The 17,695-nt window shown below is 46.4% G+C and overlaps 1 protein-coding gene across 3 annotated transcripts in view; it reads left to right on the forward strand.

The window, feature by feature from the left end:
- ZBTB1 (zinc finger and BTB domain containing 1) overlaps positions 1–17,695 on the forward strand; it is a 43,736-nt gene that overhangs the window by 19,388 nt on the left and 6,653 nt on the right. For 2 of the 3 annotated variants that reach the window (XM_029071821.2, XM_029071898.2), the window contains exon 2: positions 12,077–15,638. In XM_029071821.2, coding sequence (XP_028927654.1) covers positions 12,099–14,246 — 2,148 coding nt within the window. In that variant the 5' untranslated portion in view covers positions 12,077–12,098 and the 3' untranslated portion in view covers positions 14,247–15,638. Of the gene's footprint in view, positions 1–12,076; positions 15,639–17,695 lie in introns of those variants that run through there. The other variant, XM_029071966.2, reaches the window with a different exon arrangement.

A 17,695-nucleotide genomic window follows, 5' to 3' on the forward strand; every position in this document is an offset into this window, starting at 1 on the left:
GTCTCTCCCAAGGGGCAGCTCTACAGCTCTTCTCGCTCTCAGCCATCGTGTCAGCTCCAGGCTATGGTTCTCCTGCCTCCCTGCTTCTCTCCTCTCCCCAACTCCAGCTTCTTTTCCAACCTCTCCTTTCCTTTCCAGTAACCTCCTCCAGTCTCTAAGACCCATAGGATATCTACTCAGTTGACTCAGTTGCAGGTAACTCGTGTCTGTATGTGTGTGTGTGTCTCAAAATTCTCCTCAGTATATCAGTTATCAGTATGTGATCTAGTTTATTCGAACTGTAGCTCATCTATGCCCTACCCACTGTGAATGAGGCCGGCGGCCCCAGTGAAGCATCAGAGCCAAGCAGTTTCTGGCCTTCGTGGCCAAGATTGTAGAGTTGAATAGAATCTGTGCCGGGAAGCAGTGTGGCCTAATGGAAGGAGCTTGGGCATGAGAGTCAGAGGACCTAGGTTCTAATCCTGACTCTGCCGCTACCTGACTGTGGGACCTCGGGCAAACCACCGAACTCTTCCGTGCCTCGGTTTCCTCCTCTGTAAAATGAGGCCTCGATACCTGTCCTCCCTCCCCCTTAGATTGGGAGCCCCATCAGGGACAGGGACTGTGTTTGACCTGATTATGTGGTGTCTACCCCAGTGGTTAGGACATAGTAAATACTTAACAGATACCATTGTCATCAGTGAGCAGGGGTTGTGTGGTCCAGTATGGCTCCATACAATGACTGTTGAGATAAAGGTTGGAGTTTGGGGGCTCAAGTTCCCTGACCACAAGGAGCTTTCCCTCTAGTAGGGAAAACCAATACGGAATCTGTCTTTGCAACTGGATAAGTCAAAAAGAAATTGAATGGGCATTTTATGCACATATAAAATGAGTGCTGAGGAAGATGTAAAAGTGGATTTGTAAGTGCTAGCATTGGCTGAAGGGATAGTAAGGGCTCTCTTCCAATGCAGCTGAGCAAAATACACACATGTATGCATCCACTGCCCTCCCACTGCAGCTAAGGAACTCTGCGCCTATCCCCGACATGCTCTGGACACGCCTGGCCAGGTATAAAAGCTGCTGCTCTACCCCTTTTCAGACCCTCTTCACCTCCAGCCAAGCGAAACATCTGGTAATTGTAACCTCTCTGCTTGGCCTGGGCCCCTCTCCTTCTTCCCCCACAGCAGCTGAGGAAACTCTGGGCCTGCCCCCGGGATACTTTGGGCCCCAGCCTTGCTGCCTCCTTGAACCGACCGTGAGGTGTTTTGGTTTGATGTAAAGAGATGGCAGACCGGCATCAGCTCCTTCCTGCACCATCGAGGAAACCCCATCCCATCTTGCTTTTCGCCACACCGGCGGGAATGAGAATAACACCTGCAGTCTGAGGACTCCTTTAAAACCTCGGGGAAGCAGTGACTGCAGAAGCCATTGTGGTGGCTTTGGAAAGGCCCTAGACTGATGAGCCTGAAATTCTGCTTCTCCAGCCACAGCTCCCTGTTGACTTTTGTTTTTGTTTTGTATATTGAGTTTTTGACCTTGTCTCTTAATTTGTTTTAATGTTTTATTTGTCTTCCTTGAGTACTCTCTCACTGTTGTTCATAGATTGTGAGCCCCTTGAGTGACAGGGTCTGTGTATAATTCCCTACAGTATACTTTTTCCCAGTTCTCAACACAGTGCTCTGCACACAATAAATGCCTAATAAATTCAGTTACTACCACCATTGCTCAGGTTCTGGGAAATTAATTAGGGAAAACTCGTTGGAGAAGGTAGGATTTGAATGTGGGGGAGAGCTCTGGTCTCTGTAATGAAGCAGGGAGGGAGTTCTAAATTGGAGGACGGCATGAGAAGAGGAGGAAGGCCGGGGATTCAGGAGTGAGATACCGGTAGAAGGTTGGCTTAGGAGTAACGAAGACCCCAAATTGGGGAATAGTAGGACAAGAGAGCAGAGAGATACGGTGGGGAGCCTTGAAGCCGGTTGTGAGAAGGTTTTGTTTGATGTGAAGAGATTCGGGAAGATGGTGGAGGGTTTTGATGAGGGGGAAGATGTGGGTGGAGCCATGCTTCAGGAAGCAGATCTGCGCAGCAACAGCATCGTATAGTATAGGTTGGAGGGAGAATAAGCTGGAGGCCAGGAGACCAAGGCGGAGGTTAATTCAGTAATGCAACCGTAGCAAGATAAAAGCTCGTACCAGACTGAGAGCAGTTTGGGTGGATAGGAAGGGGCGGATCCAGAAGATGTTGGGCAGGAAAAACCGACAGGATTTGGTAGTGGAGTTGAATGATAATGAAGAGTTGAGGATGGTACCAACTTTTTTTTTAACGGTTATTAAAGTGTCAAGGAGAATGGGGAGGACTACAACGTCAAAAGCTTTGGAGAGGTCTAGGAGGAGTAAGATAGAGTAAAAGCCATCAGAGGCATGGTCATTAGTTACCTCAGAAAGGGCTGTGTCTGTGTAGTGAAGGGGGCAGATGCCAGATTGGAGGGGATCAAGGAGAGAATTGGAGGAGAAATGAAGACAGCAGGTGTAAACAACTTGCTCAAGGAGTTTGGAGAGGAAGGGTAGGAGGGAGATGGGGCAATAACTGGAGGGAAACATGGGATTTTTTTTAGGATAGGAGATACATAAGCATGCTTGTAAGCAGTGGGGAAGTACCCCACAAATGGCTCACAGTCTTAATCCTAAGAGCTGGGGTAGATACAAGTTAATCAGGTTGGACACAGTCCGTGTCCCCTATGGGACTGACCGTCTCGATCCCTATTTTACAGATGAGATAACTGAGGCCCAGAGAAGTTAAGTGCCTTGCCCAAGGTCACACGGCAGACAAGTGGTGGAGCCAGGGTTAGAACCTAGCTCCTCTGCCTCTCAAAGTTGTGGCCATCTGAGTTGGGGAGGATGGGAATACTGTTTGCCTGAAGTGGGGAGATTAGGGAGAGAGTAGGTATGGGGGAAAGATGAAAAGTTAGCATTATCAGTTAACAGGGAGAGGGAGGTGCCTGGAACTTTTCGTTTCTGGGTCTGTTTTTTGTAACCTGGGCTGAGTTAGTAACTGAAAATTGTAGTCTTTCACCAGGGGTTTATGTTGGATTTTTATTCATAGCTTTAGTGTAGTCCTCTGAAGTGGACACATGCACCAATTCAAAAAACGAAGCATAGGTGATGTTACTGTAGGACTCTTTTTCTGTTTTTAACCAAAAACTGTAGTCCAACTGCCTTGAACACTTGATCCATGGGGTCATAGGTAAGCAAGAGCAGAACTCCCATACCAGTTCAGCCTTTAACGTAGACCCACATCCTTCTTGAAAGTTTCAGGAGATAGGCGACCATCAGTCTGCAAAATCTGAGTGCCTACTGAGGGCCGTATTAATCCCCGAGTGGGTTTGGGGCTAATAGGGTTTGCAGAGCCCCTTGACGTCTTCACTTGTCTGCTGCTGGTGCGGAGCCTCCCCCAGCCCCACACTCCCTCTCCTGCCCCCCGTTGCCCCCCATGCCACTATCCCAGTCCAGTCCTCCCTCACCCCTCACTGTTGTTCCCAAGAGTAATATTAACTCACCTTGCCTCTCTTATGTTAACACTTGCTAATCCTTCCCCTGCTTTCTCTGGCTGCAGCTGGTATGGTTCTGAATTTGAAACTTCAACTCTCTTGTAACTCAGGGGTTTTGGGTTTGGGGGAAGAGAAAGAGAGGACAGGAAGGAGAGTCCCAATTCCTCCCTTTGTAAGTCTGAGGGTTTTCTCCCCCTTCCCAATTGGCCATACAAAGTGAGCCAGGGTCTTCTGGGCTGGAGTAGCCCAGGCCTGTCGTCTCCTGAAGAATTAGGGCCGGGGGCTTCTGCACCATGTACCCAGCAACGTGCCTGAGCTGCAGGGAAGGGAGGGAATTACATCCCCCGAGGGGAAGATGGGCTCCACTCAGCCATGCCTGAGGATGCTTTGGGCCATGAGCATAAAGGTGGAAGCAGCCACAGCTTACACTGCCAGGGACCTCATTGAGTGTAGTGTTCGAGGAACATTCTGCCCAGGGTTCCGGTTTACCAATCGCTTAGTAAGTAAGTAAGTGGCCCTATTCCTACTGTGCACAGAACACTGTACTAAACTCTTAGCAGAGTGCACTAGAAGCCAAAGACCTGGTCTCCGACCTTGAGGAACTTACATTCTAACAGGAGAGACAGATTCGTTCATTCAATCGTATTTACTGAGCGTTTACTGTGTGCAGAGCCCAATACTAAGCGCTTGGAAAGTACAATTCGGCACCAGATAGAGACAATCCCTACCCAACAACGGACTCACAGTCTAGAAGTGGAAATGATTTACAAACAATGGGGGCAAGAGGTTTCCTGGAATGGGGAAGGCCCCTTCCCAGGGCCTTGAGCCAGTCATCCTCAGCTCTGGTCAACCCCGCTCCCAGGCCCAAAGCACTTATTCAATAGCATTTATTGAGCGCTTACTATGTGCAGTGCACTGTACTAAGTGCTTAGAATGTACAATTCGGCAACAGATAGAGACAATGCCTGCCCATTGACGGGCTTACAGTCTAATTGGGAGAGAGACAGACAAAAACAATAGCAATAAATAGAATCTCATTAACAAAATAAATTGGGTAATAAACTTATGTACGTCTCCGTAATGCATTTATTTATATTAGTGTCTGCCCGCCCCGAGATCATAAGAAGCTCACTGTGGGCAGGGAATGTGTCTTTTATTTTTGTACTCACCCAAGCACTTTAAGAGTTCAGAGTAAGGGTTCAGTAAATAAAATTGGTTGATAAGTGCTTGTGGGGCTGGGAGGGGGTGGGTGAATAAAGGGAGCAAATCAGGGCAGTGTAGGAGGGAGTGGGAGAAGAGGAAATGAGGGCTTAGGGAAGGTCTCTTGGAGGAGAGTACCTTCAGTATGGCTTTGAAGGTGGGGAAGAGTAATTGTCAGATATGTAGAGGGAAGATGTTTCAGGCCAGAGGCAGGATGTGGGTGAATGGTCAGTGGTGCGATAGCCGAGATTGAGGTGCAGTAAGTAGGTTGGCATTAGAGGAGCTAAGTGTGCGGGCTCTGCTACAGTAGAAGAGTAGCGAGGTGAGGTAGGAGGGGGCAGAGTGATTTAGTGCTTTAAAGCCGATGGTAAGAAATTTCTGTTGATGCGGAGGGATGAAATTCCAGGGTGGTGAACGGGACAATGGCAGTGGGTGAGATGAGAGCAGGGAGCAATTAGGAGGTGAGCTTGGGATGCGTTAAGAGTGGGAGCTGGGGTGTGACAGGTCGAGAGCCCTAATATACAAAATGGAAAGAGGTCGTAGGGGGCTTTGAAGTAGAAGTAACGTGTACCAAACTTGCATTTGGTGCCATTCACTCTACTAGGCGTGTGAAAGTACAGTAAATAAAGTGACACATTTCCTGCTAAAGGAGAACTTCCACACCAACAGGAGCAGCAAACTGAAATATTTACGTATCAAAATAAGCTGTTGGACATAGATTCATGAGTGTAAAGGAGGGTGTAAATTCAGTTCATGAGCCCCGGAGGTAGCTAAAGGGTTCCGAAAAGAGTTTTTGTTTTGTTTAATGTGGAGGGAGGTTGGCAACCATTGGAGGGTTTTAGGGAAAGGGAGGGGATATGTGGGTTGAGCAATGTTTCAGGATGATGATCCAGGCAACCGTTTGGTGTGTGGACTGAAGCAGAGAAAATCTGGAGGCAGAGTGACCAGTTAATGGGCCGATACTGAAGGGTAACAAGAATTTGAACAGGGAGGGCTTGAACCCTCCCTTGACCCCAGGGCCCCTCCAGTTATCGCCCCATCTCCCTCTTACCACTCCTCTCTAAACTCCTTGTCTACACCCACTGTCTCTAGCTCCTCTCCTCCAATGCTTTCCTTGACCCCCTCCAATCTGGCTTCTGTCCCTTTCACTCCACAGAAACCACCCTCTCGAGGTAGAGTGACCAATGAATAGGCTGATACTGAAGGGTGACGATGATTTGGACGGGCGAGTGCTTGAACCCTCCCTTGACCCTGCGGCCTCCTCCAGTTATTGCCCATCTCCCTTCTACCATTCCTCTCCAAGCTCCTAGTGCGAGTTGTCTGCATCCGCTGTCTCTAGTTGCTCTCCTTCAATTCTGTCCTTGACCCCCTCCAGTCTAGCTTCTGTCCCCTCTACTCCACAGAAACGGCCCTCTCAAAGGTCACAGATAATCTCCTTACCAAATCCAATGGCCTCTACTCCATCCTAATCCCCTAATCCTCTTCAACCCCTCATCTGATTTGGGCACTGTACCTGGAAACATTATCCAACCTTGATTTCACTGACAGTCTCCTCTCCTGGTTCTCTCCTATCTCTTTGGCTGCTCATTCTCAGTCTCTTTCATGGGGTCTTCCTCTCCCTCCCAACTCCTAACTGTGGGAGTTCCTCTGAGTTCACTTCTGGGTTCCCTTCTCTTCTCCATCTCAACCCACTCCCTTGGAGAGCTCAATCACTCCCATGGTTTCAACTCCCAGTCTGTGCAGTTGATCCCCAAATCTACATCTCCAGCCCTGATCTCTCTCCCTCTCTGCAGTCTCACATTTCCTCCTGCCTTCAGGACAGCTCGCCTTGAATGTCCCATCAACACCTCAAACTTAACATGTCCAAAACAGAACTCTTTATCTTCCCACTCAAACCCTCTCCTCCCTTGACTTTCCCATTGCCGTAGACAGCACCACCATCTTTTCTGTCTCACAAGCCCCTAACACTGGCATTATCCTCAATTCATTTCTCTCATTCAACCCACATACTCAATTTGACACTAAATGGTGTCGGTTCAACGTTCACAATATCACTAAAATCTGCCCTTTCCTCTCCATCCAAATTGCTACCACGTTAATCTAAGCACTTATCCTGTTTCGCCTTGGTTTCGCCTCCTTGCTGACCTTCCTGCCTTCTTTCTGTCCTATTCCAGTCCAGACGTCACTGCTGCCCGGATCATTTTTCTACAGAAACGTTCAATCCATGCTTCCCCACTCATCAAGAACCTCCAGTGGTTGTCCATCCACCTTTCCATCAAACAGCAATTCCTTACCGTAGGGTTTCAAGCACTAAATCATCTTGCCCCCTCCTACCTTACCATGCTGCTTTCCTGCTACTACCCAGCCCCCACACTTTGCTCCATTAAGTGCTTAGCAAATGCACAGTTAATATCATTAGCTATAATTATTAACAATGGATGGTATTTTTTAGTAACAGTCAAGATTAACAATAACAATTAATGATATAAAAATGATAATAGTAATAAAAATAGGATTGGTTGATTGATTGGCCATAAGGAAGGATGACAAGGGGCAGATCTGCAAATTGTCTTTGAGGAAATATCATCACGCTTTAGCAGTTGATTGGGCATGAGCGCTAATTTACAATGAAAAATCAAGGAGGAAGCCAAGGTTGAAAGCTTCAGTTGCAGGGAGGAAGCTGGCGTTGTTGACAGAGATGGGAAAGTTGGGAGGGTTTTATAGGGTAGAAGTTCAGTTTTGGATAGGTTGAGTTATTGATGCCTGCCTACTGGTTTTGTTTGGTTGTCTGTCCTCCCTTTCTAGACTGTGAGCCTGCTGTTGGGTAAGGATTGCCTCTATTTCCAGCCACTTAGTACGGTGCTCTGCCCACAGTAAGCGCTAAATAAATACGATTGAATGAATGAATGAGGTGTCAACAGACCAAGGGAAGATGTACTTGAAGCAGGAGGAAATGTGAGATTGGATAGCGGGAGATAGGTCAGGGCTAGAGAGAGATTTGGGAGGCTTCTGTATAGAAGTGGTAGCTGGAATCATGTGAGGAGATGAGAAGAGTAAGAGATCCTAGCCAGAGCCTTGTGGGACACCCGTAGTCGATCAATCGGTGCTTTTTATTGAGTGCTGCCTATGTGCAGAGCACTACGCTGAGCACTTGGGAGAGTAACATACCAGAGAATTAGCAGACACCTTCCCTGCCCGTAACAAGTTTACAGCCTAGAAATGAAAATTCTAGGGATGAGAAGTGGGAGAGAGGTCCCCCTGCAGAGGTACCACTTTTCTGGCTAGAAGTGGCTCAAGATGAAGGGAAAAGAAAGGACTCAGGCTTAAATACCCAGCTCACTCAGTAAGCTGCTCAGCCTATATCTCCCTGCATTTTAAGGTGGCAATAATTCAGTCTAATCCTATTCCTCATTGATTTCTCAGTTGCCTTCAATACTGTTAACCACCACTCCCTTCTCTTGGAACGCCTTATTCAACCTTGGTTTCACTGACACGGGACTCCCGTTTCTCTTTCTTTCGGGCCATTCTTAAATGGTGGTATTTGTTAAGCGCTTACTATGTGCAAAGCACTGTTCTAAGCGCTGGGGGATACAAGGTGATCAGGTTGTCCCACGTGGGGCTCACAGTTTTAATCCCCATTTTACAGATGAGGGAACTGAGGCACAGAGAAGTTAAGTGACTTGCCCAAAGTCACACAGCTGGCAAGCGGTGGAGCCCGGATTCGAACCCATGAACTCTGACTCCCAAGCCCGGGCTCTTTCCACTGGGCCATGCTCCTTCTTCAATCTCCTTGGCTGACTCCTCTGTGGCTTCTCTGTTCTGGGTCCCCTGTGCTTCTCACCATCCTCTCACGGTCTTGGGAAGCTCCTCTGTCACCACTGTGTGATGGACTCCCAAGTCTACCTCACTAGCCTTGGCCTCTCACCTGCTCTGCAATCTCACATTTCCTCTTGCCTGCAGGGCATCTCTACATGGATGTCTCATTGACACCTCAGACTCTGTGAGTTTGAAACTGAGCTCTTTCTCTTCCTTCCCAAACCTGCTCCTCCAAATTTTGCCATCAGCACTACCCCTGCAAGTCCCCCAAACTCCCCATCACTGAAACCCTAAGCCTTGGTAGTATCCTCAGCTCCTACTTACTTTTTGGTTTTCACATCCATTCTGTCTCTGAGTCCTGCCAGTTATTCCCATCTTCTCCATTCTCTCGGTTACCATCCTGATATGGGCTCTTCTCATCTCCATACCAGCCTACCAGGCTCCAGCCTCCCTGTGCCTCTAGGGCTCTGGTGCATCTCTGTAACGTGTAATTCAGCCTACCTCCAATGCCTACTCTGTTTTCCTTCCCATCACGGTGGTGGTTCCTGTTCATATGGGAAGGAAAGGAAAGTGAAAAGTTGTCGCCCCTCTCTGTGCCTCAGTTTTCTCATCTGAAAAAAGGGCCGTTATTACTGTTCATTTACTCTGCACCATCTCTCTCCCTCTTATTTATCAAATCTCTTCACCCACTACATCCCAGCCTACATTCTTCACTCCTATCAAGCTAACCTCTCTCTCAGCTCTCCCTATTCTCACCCCTTGCTCACTCCTAGCTCATTGTGGGCAGGAAATGAGTCAGTTACATGGCACTCTCCCAAATGCTTAGTACAGTGCTCTGCACACAGTAAGCACTCAATAAATAGAGTTGACTGACTAATAATTGTGGTATTTCGGTGCTTGCTTATTATGGGCCAAGCACCATGCTAAACTCCAGAGTAGAAACAATAATCAGATCAGACCCAGTTCCTGTCCCATATGGGCTTCAGTCAAAGTTGGGGAGATCAACGTCCCCTTTTTCAGATGAAAGTGAGGCACAGAGAAAAGTGACAACTTGACACCTTCCTTTCCCTCCCGCCTGGAACTCTCTCCTGTTTGGCAGTCCAGAAGGCATTCCCCAATTTTGTTGCCTTCCCAGGCGTAGCTAATCCGGGCACTTACGTTGGATCCACCTTCCTTTGACCCTCAAGTATATTGTGTTTGATGTCCGCTGTGATTAGTTTGTATTTGCCCTAGAATGTGGCATGGTACTTGGCCACACTGAATGAGTACCGTCATTACTATTTCTATTTTGGCATCAGTGTGGCTTTGTGGAAAGAGCACATGATTGGGAGTCAGGAGACCTGTGTTCTAATCCTTCCTTCTGCATGACCTTGGGCAAGTCACTTAATTTATCTAGATTTCAGTTTCCTTATCTGCAAAAAGGGGGCTTAAATACCTATTCTCCCTCCCCCGTAGACTATAAGCCCCACGTAGAACAGAGACTGTCTGATCTGATTGTATTTTATCCACCCAGTGCTTAGCACATACATAATTGCTAACAAATATCACAATTTATTTTTTACATTATATGCTTTCCTACCCCCATAGTTTCTGAGTCATTTTTGGCTGCCTGTCTCCCATAATGGGCAATAAGCTCCTCGAGGGTTGAAACTACGTCTTGTTCAAGGGTATGCTCACCACACACGATCCAAGCAAACCCAAGCAAACCCAAATCCGTTACACTCCAGTTTTTAACGTTTCTCTGTTTAACAGAAATCAGAGCAACAGTTGTTGACTCGATGGAAAGGCAGCTACAATTTCCAGGGCATTTTCAAGACTCGAGCTGAGGTGACAGGGTGCGAGCGTCCCAGGCTGATGCCGTGGAGGGAGTACGAATGGGGAGGGAGCGGCGAGCCCCGCTTAGCCGAAAGCTGGAAGGACCAAACCCCCCCTGACACCATCCTCCTCTTTCTCTTCCCTCCCAACTTAGGAACTGACACGGTCCCCAGCTATTGCTTGGATTGCGTGAACCCACAGAGGGAGATAGCTTCCTGATTCAGCTCCCACTGTGGCTCCGCAGAACTTTCTGCCGTGGGGTAGGCCCACTCGGTCCCTTTTTAGACCCATGTTCTGCGGAACGGGCAGGGTGATGTTAGGAGCCAGGCCAGCCTCACGTGAGTTTCTAGCATCGGCTCGATGACTCTCTAACCTCAAACTAGGCACCGTTGCCCCGGAGGGTGGGGGCAGAGAGGTATGAGCAGAGTAGCTGCCTCTGCCTCGACTTCTGCTTTCCCTGCTGTTCGTGCCGGGGGAAAGTAAGTTGGTATGTTAAAAATCGACGTGGAAGTGGGTGAAGGGTGGACGTACACAAACTGTGGATGACTAAACATTTTTGTGGGCGAGGGAAGTTTTTAAGAAATATTTTCCGAGCCTAACTCGTTATGGTGGTTAAGTAAAGGCTGCTGGCTGTGGAGAAGTAGTCGACTTAGCTGTGTTCTTTTCACGTGTTTGCCTTCGACTCTTTGGCCACACTCGTTTCTGTCGAAACACTGTTTTTGCCGTGCACACTCAAATTGGCCTCGAAGCAAGAGTTGCATATCATTTTATACGTTAGTGAGAGAATTTCAGATCTAACGGAACTTTTGGAATTATCCTTCCTATGGCCCATTTAAGCTTCTGCATTTCAGTTCCTTCCTTTCCAAGCACAGTGAACCTCGCTCTCTTATAGGCTGGAATCCATATCGTGCCATTCCACTAGGCCAACCTCTGCCTCTGGCTGCTTAAGACTGGAGCAAAGAGGAGACCAGCAACCCAATACCCGTCTCTGTTCAGCATTCTCTTCAGACCACTCCGTTTAGTTTTTATACCGTAGCCAGCCGAAAACCTTTAAGCCTCTTTCTGTTTAGTTAAGTAGGTGCCTTTTTTTCCTTTCCCGTTGCTCCTCATCTTAATAGAACATTACAACAAATGCCTCTTCTGATCTTTTATCCTTTTCAACTCGTTCAGCAATTTCCGTTTCGTCACTATCATCACGAGCACCTACTTGGTGTTCAGAAACGCTCATCCTACAGGGCAGAGTGCCTCACGGTTAGAGCCCGGGCCTGGGAGTTGGAAGGACCTGGGTTCTCATCCCGGCTCTGCCACGTGTCTGCTGTGTGACCTTGGGCAAGTCACTTCACTTCCTCTGTGCCTCAAGTTACCTCATCTGTAAAATGGGGATTAGGACTGTGAGCCCCATGTGGGACAGGGACTGGGTCCAACCTGATAAGCTTCCCCGATGCTCAGCACAGTGCCTGACACATAGAAAGCACTTAAAAAATCCCCCTGAGGGGTGGGGAGAATCCAAAATGAAGGAGCAAAAATGGATGAATTTTTAATTTTTATTTTATCTCTGTGGTTCAGAATAGCTAGTGGGGTTTATCTTTAATGCGGAAAAGATCTCTCTAACTTCTAATAACTGACACCCATTAAATGTTTCCCATCGTCATGTAAACTTTTGTGTCACAGGGCTTGTCTGTCCCCTTCTCTGACCTTGGGTGCATTTTTGTTTTACCTAGGGATCCGTCCCTCAAGTGTGAGATGGCAAGGCCGAGCCACAGCAGCTACGTCCTTCAGCAACTAAACAACCAAAGGGAATGGGGTTTTCTCTGTGACTGCTGCATTTCCATCGACGACATCTACTTCCAGGCGCACAGAGCCGTTCTGGCTGCCTGCAGCTCGTATTTTCGAATGTTTTTCATGAACCACCAGCACTCCACCGCACAGTTAAACCTTAGTAACATGAAAATCAGTGCCGAATGTTTTGATCTCATTTTGCAGTTTATGTATTTAGGAAAAATTATGACGGCCCCTTCCAGCTTTGAGCAGTTTAAAGTGGCCATGAATTACTTGCAGTTGTATAATGTCCCCGACTGTTTAGAAGACATACAAGACGCTGACTGTTCCAGTTCAAAATGTTCATCTTCTGCTGCCAGCAGTCGTAACAACAAGATGATATTCGGGGTACGGATGTATGAAGATACTGTGACTAGGAATGGCAGTGAAGCCAACAGGTGGTGTGTGGAACCAAGTTCAACAGTAAATACCCCCCAAACCCGAGAACCTGATGAGGAGGCTTTACCACTGGGCACTTTTCCTGAACAGCTGTTGGAGGTCTGCAAAAAAAGTTCCGTGTCCAAATTATCCAGCTCAAAAGACCGTGTGTCCCGGCGCTTCGGAAGGAGCTTTACCTGCGACAGCTGTGGGTTTGGATTCAGTTGCGAGAAGCTTTTGGACGAGCACGTTCTCACGTGCACCAACAGACATTCGTATCAGAACGCCAGGTCATTTCACAGGGTACTAGATGTGAGAGAGGGAAAAGACGGTAACCCCAAAACCGACTCGAGCGACAAGGAAGCTTCCAAAGCGTTCTCTGGCCAGGGGGACAGATACAGAGGTGATTCAAGCCAAGCTGCCGACGATTCCTCCTCTGCTGTCGGAAGCAGAAAGAGCAACGCGGTTGAGTCCGAGAGGGCCGGCGAGGAGAAGAGCCGAGCTAGCGAGAGGAAAAGGATCATCGTCAAGATGGAGCCGGAGGACAACCCGGCAGATGAATTGAAGGACTTTAATATCATCAAAGTGACTGATAAAGACTGCAACGAATCCTCGGATAACGACGAGTTAGAGGATGAACCCGAGGAGCCGTTTTACAGGTACTATGTCGACGAAGAGGTCAGTATTAAAAAAAACCCTCGGAAAAGTCTGAAACCTCGGATGTCCGTTAACGAAAACGAAAGAAGCAGTTTTGAACACTCGAGGCACCTGAACAGCAAAGCTAGTCCCATGCAAGAGGATGCTGAAAATGTGTCCTGCGAACTCTGCGGGTTAACGATTACAGAGGAGGACTTATCCTCGCACTATTTATCCAAACATATAGAAAATATCTGCGCCTGTGGCAAATGTGGTCAGATCCTGGTCAAAGGGAGGCAGCTGCAGGAGCATGCCCAGAGGTGCGGCGAGCCCCAAGATCTGACGGTGAACGGGCTGGGAAGCAGCGAGGAAAAAATGGATCTGGAAGAGAATCCCGACGAGCAGTCCGAAATCAGAGAGATGATGTTTGCTGAGATGTTTGATGACCTGAGGGACGGTCATTTCCAGATAAACAGCCTCCAGAAGAAGCAGTTGTATAAGCACTCTGCCTGTCCTTTTCGGTGTCCTAATTGTGGCCAGCGTTTTGAAACTGAAAATCTCGTGGTCGAACATGTGTCCAGTTGCCTGGAACAGGATATGTTCAAGAGCGCCATTATGGAAGAGAGTGAGCGAGATCACCGGCGCAAACATTTCTGCAATCTTTGTGGGAAGGGATTTTATCAGCGGTGTCACTTAAGGGAACATTACACCGTTCATACCAAGGAAAAACAATTTGTCTGTCAGACCTGCGGAAAGCAGTTTTTAAGAGAACGTCAGTTGCGACTGCACAATGATATGCACAAGGGCATGGCCAGGTATGTCTGTTCCATTTGTGATCAAGGAAACTTCAGAAAGCATGACCATGTACGGCATATGATCTCTCATTTATCTGCCGGTGAGACTATATGCCAGGTCTGCTTTCAGATATTCCCAAATAATGAACAGTTGGAGCAGCACATGGATGTTCACCTTTATACATGTGGAATATGTGGAGCAAAATTTAACTTGAGAAAAGATATGAGATCTCACTATAATGCCAAGCATTTGAAAAGAACATAAGTGATTTCACACTGTAAGAGCATTGTTAACAGCAGGAAAAAAAAATACCAAAGCAAGGCAAATGAGCTATTACAATTTGATTTCCTAAAAGGAGTTGTTGGAAAAACCAAACAAATCAATACAAAAAAACAAACAAACATTTCATGGCCCTTTTAACTTCAGTGTCTTTGTTAGGATCATTAAGTATATATCTTTTAAAAGTTATCCATGTTTATTACCACTTTCACTGTTACTTAATAGAAATTTTTCTGTTTTTAATTTTTGTCTTTAGATATGATTAATATTACTTTTAAATGTAGATTAAAGGCACGATGTTACCTTTAATGACTTATTAAAATCATAGTTCCGTGTTAATAAGATGACGACTTCACTATTTCTTTAAAGGTTTGCTATAAAGCTTTAAAGGGGCAGGGACAATCCTGATTTTAGTATCATTTTTTAAAAAGAAGTTCATCCGCAGGGACCAACTGCTTCACTCGTGTTTTGTTTTGTCAACCCAGTAGTAATTTTATCTGCATTCGGATTAGCTGTATGCCACCGGAATTTAAATTTTGAGGAATTTAGTCCAAATGAGACTTAAAGCAAACTCTGTAAGGTGTCATAAGTGTGACATTGGGTAGAATAAACAGTTAATAAGGGTAGGATTAAGACAATCCCAGGTTTTGAAACAGGTAGAAGTCTGTTGAAGCCGTCAGACAGTAGAATAAAAACCATGTGCTTTAAGTTTGAAACCTGATGGCTTTGATCTGCACTTCAGAAGTTAGAGGGGTTGAATCATTCAAATTCCTCAAAAAATAGTGTACTGTATTTTTCTAACCATTCACTGTTGCTTTTCTTAGGATCTTCTCCTCCAAAATACCTTAATTTATCAATTACTGTTATTTATAAAATGACTTTTTTAATCCTGTAGCCACTGTTTCCACAATGGAAAAGTTAATCTCGGTCTTTACAAAAAGTCACATTGTTTGGAAACTGACATCTGAGAAAGATACCGTTTGCCAAAGCCTACTATGAATGATTCAAATTTTTTTCATAAAAGGACTGTTAAGGGGAACACATTCTTGATTTATATACAGTCAGAGTTTCTGTGGAGAAAATATTCTATGGCTGATTTCTATCCTATGCGATTTCTCTGAAAGAGAACTGCTTTGTTTTGGTCGGTAAAATGGCTACAGAATGACATCATTCCTTTTGGAATTAAAATTAGTTTTTTGCTAATTAGTTGAATCGGACCATATTGTCATAGTAGAGTAGGACGTACTTTAAAATGTGATTCGATGCATCAATCCAAAAAAACTCCCAATTAAACTGTTTTATATAATTAGCCAGTTAAAAATCACAGACTTGTAATGTGGATAAAACTATCATTAAAGTATAGCAAACGTAAACAAATATGTTTGACCATGAGTGCCATCTTCAGTTACTTTTAGTCGTAATAGTGGTATTTGAACACCTGGGCGTGGTGCATTACCCTGAGTGTTTAGGAAAGCCCAACAAGACATAAAAAAACACCCCCTGCCTACAAGGAATTTTAAACCATTCCCTCTCTGACTTAAAGTTTAAGGCATGATACATTTCATTTTGACTACAGTTTGCAAATAAGCAAAAGTAACTGGGAAAACTGCAAGAGACGTTGATTGGCATCGACTTAATCAAAAGAGGAGCATTAGAGTGTATGATGAGCCGAATGATTTGGAATGTTGTAGGGAGCTGCCAAACGAGGATTTGGAATAGCATGGAGTTAAGCAAAGGCAGAAATAGAGAAACCTATTGGAAAGCAGAGGGAATCAATAGTATCGAAGGAGCGCTTACTCTGTGCAGAGCATTGTATTGAGTGCCTGGGAGAGTACAGTATAGCAGAGTTGAGTTGGTAGATGCGTTCCCTACTCACAGTGAGCTTACAGTCTAGACAAGTAGGGGAGACCCGTTGGTAGTTTACCAGTGTCTAGAAGTGGAGAGTGAATTCCGAGGGTGCCAGGGAGAGCACAGAGGAAGGTGATTCAGTATGTCCTTGAGGATCACCCTCGCGAATTATTAACTCTCCTAGGCCGCAACCTTGGTATAGTGCATGTACTAGGAAGAGAACAGGTTTTGGAGCTGTCCATGGACCATCACATAACCTGGGGGAGTCTGAAGAACAATCCTGTATGTATGGCAAGATGTAGAGTTTGCCTAGGAATGGATTTAAGAAGCCAGGGTAAAGAGGGTGCCAAGAGGGTCTTAGTATTCAGAATTGTAAAAATAAGAACGGGACTGTAGTGTGCCCACGGTCCAGTCACTTAACCTCCTTGGGCCTCGGTTTTCTCAGCTGTAAAATGGAGATATTAATACTTGTCTTTCTCTGTCTACCTCCCAGTGTTATCGTGAGGACCAAATACCATAACTAAGGTGAAAGGGCTTTGGAAATTGAGGGCTGTAGAAACTCAAGGTTATCTTGCTGCCTAAGGTGGGAATCTCAAGAAGATGGGTGTATGGAATTCAAGTTGGTGGCAGGGCCTTGTTATTCTTCCTTTCTCAAGCTGAGGTCCCATTTGAAGATAAAGGAGAGGAAACTTGTACATAATCGGTCATCTCCAAACGTGCTCCAGTAACACTCTCAGACCATAGTAAGCATATTAGTTAGACAAATGGGAACTTGGAGTTAAAGAGGACTTACCATTCTTTTACCTTTCCCATCATTTTTTGCTCACGCCCCCCCCCCCCCCCCGCCCCGCCACGATACCACTCTCAGTTTAATATATGCGTGGGAATGAACCACAAAGGTTTTCTGTTAATCACTAATTAGAATGATCTGCCAAGACAAGCTAACAACACTGCTCCACCCCAGTTTTAATTCAGGATAGAAACGGACTCCCACACTTGTGGCACATTGCCAGCTTTTGCCCCGTTGTCGTAGTCCCCGATGCTGCCCACCTCCCTGGGTGCCATCCCTTCTCCAGTGCCTCATTTCCACAGGCCTCTTTTTCATGATCTCCTTTGTGTCCTGGAGGTAGCATGGTCAGGAGCCCAGTGGTCCCAGAGGGGTGATGTCCGCCTCCTGACCCGTCTCCAGTCTCCGGGGGTTAAAAAGAGTAACTTGGCTGCTTCTGAGGCAGAGACTGTAGTACTTTACCTCTGGGACGCTGGGAGGGGACCCCAAGAATCCAGAGACCTCACAAGAAGGCTGAGTCAGAGCTAAGGGACAGACGGAATGGCTGGAGATCATTTCCAGCTTTGCAGGCTGAGCCAAACCTCGCTTGCCTGTGGGGGCGGACAGCTGATGGGCTGTAGTGAAGCCTCATTCCCGCCCTGGCGACAGTTGGCTCACCACAAACCTAGCTTGAACCAGATCCGTTTCATATTAGCCAAGCAGGTATATCTCAGTTGAATATGGAATTACAAAACTGACTTTATTCTAAATGAAAATGAGGTTGCCAAGCCGTCTGGTGTTGGCCAATCCATTTGAAAAG

The sequence above is a fragment of the Ornithorhynchus anatinus genome, chromosome 1 (assembly GCF_004115215.2).
Source record: "Ornithorhynchus anatinus isolate Pmale09 chromosome 1, mOrnAna1.pri.v4, whole genome shotgun sequence".
Taxonomy (NCBI): Eukaryota; Metazoa; Chordata; class Mammalia; order Monotremata; family Ornithorhynchidae; genus Ornithorhynchus; species Ornithorhynchus anatinus.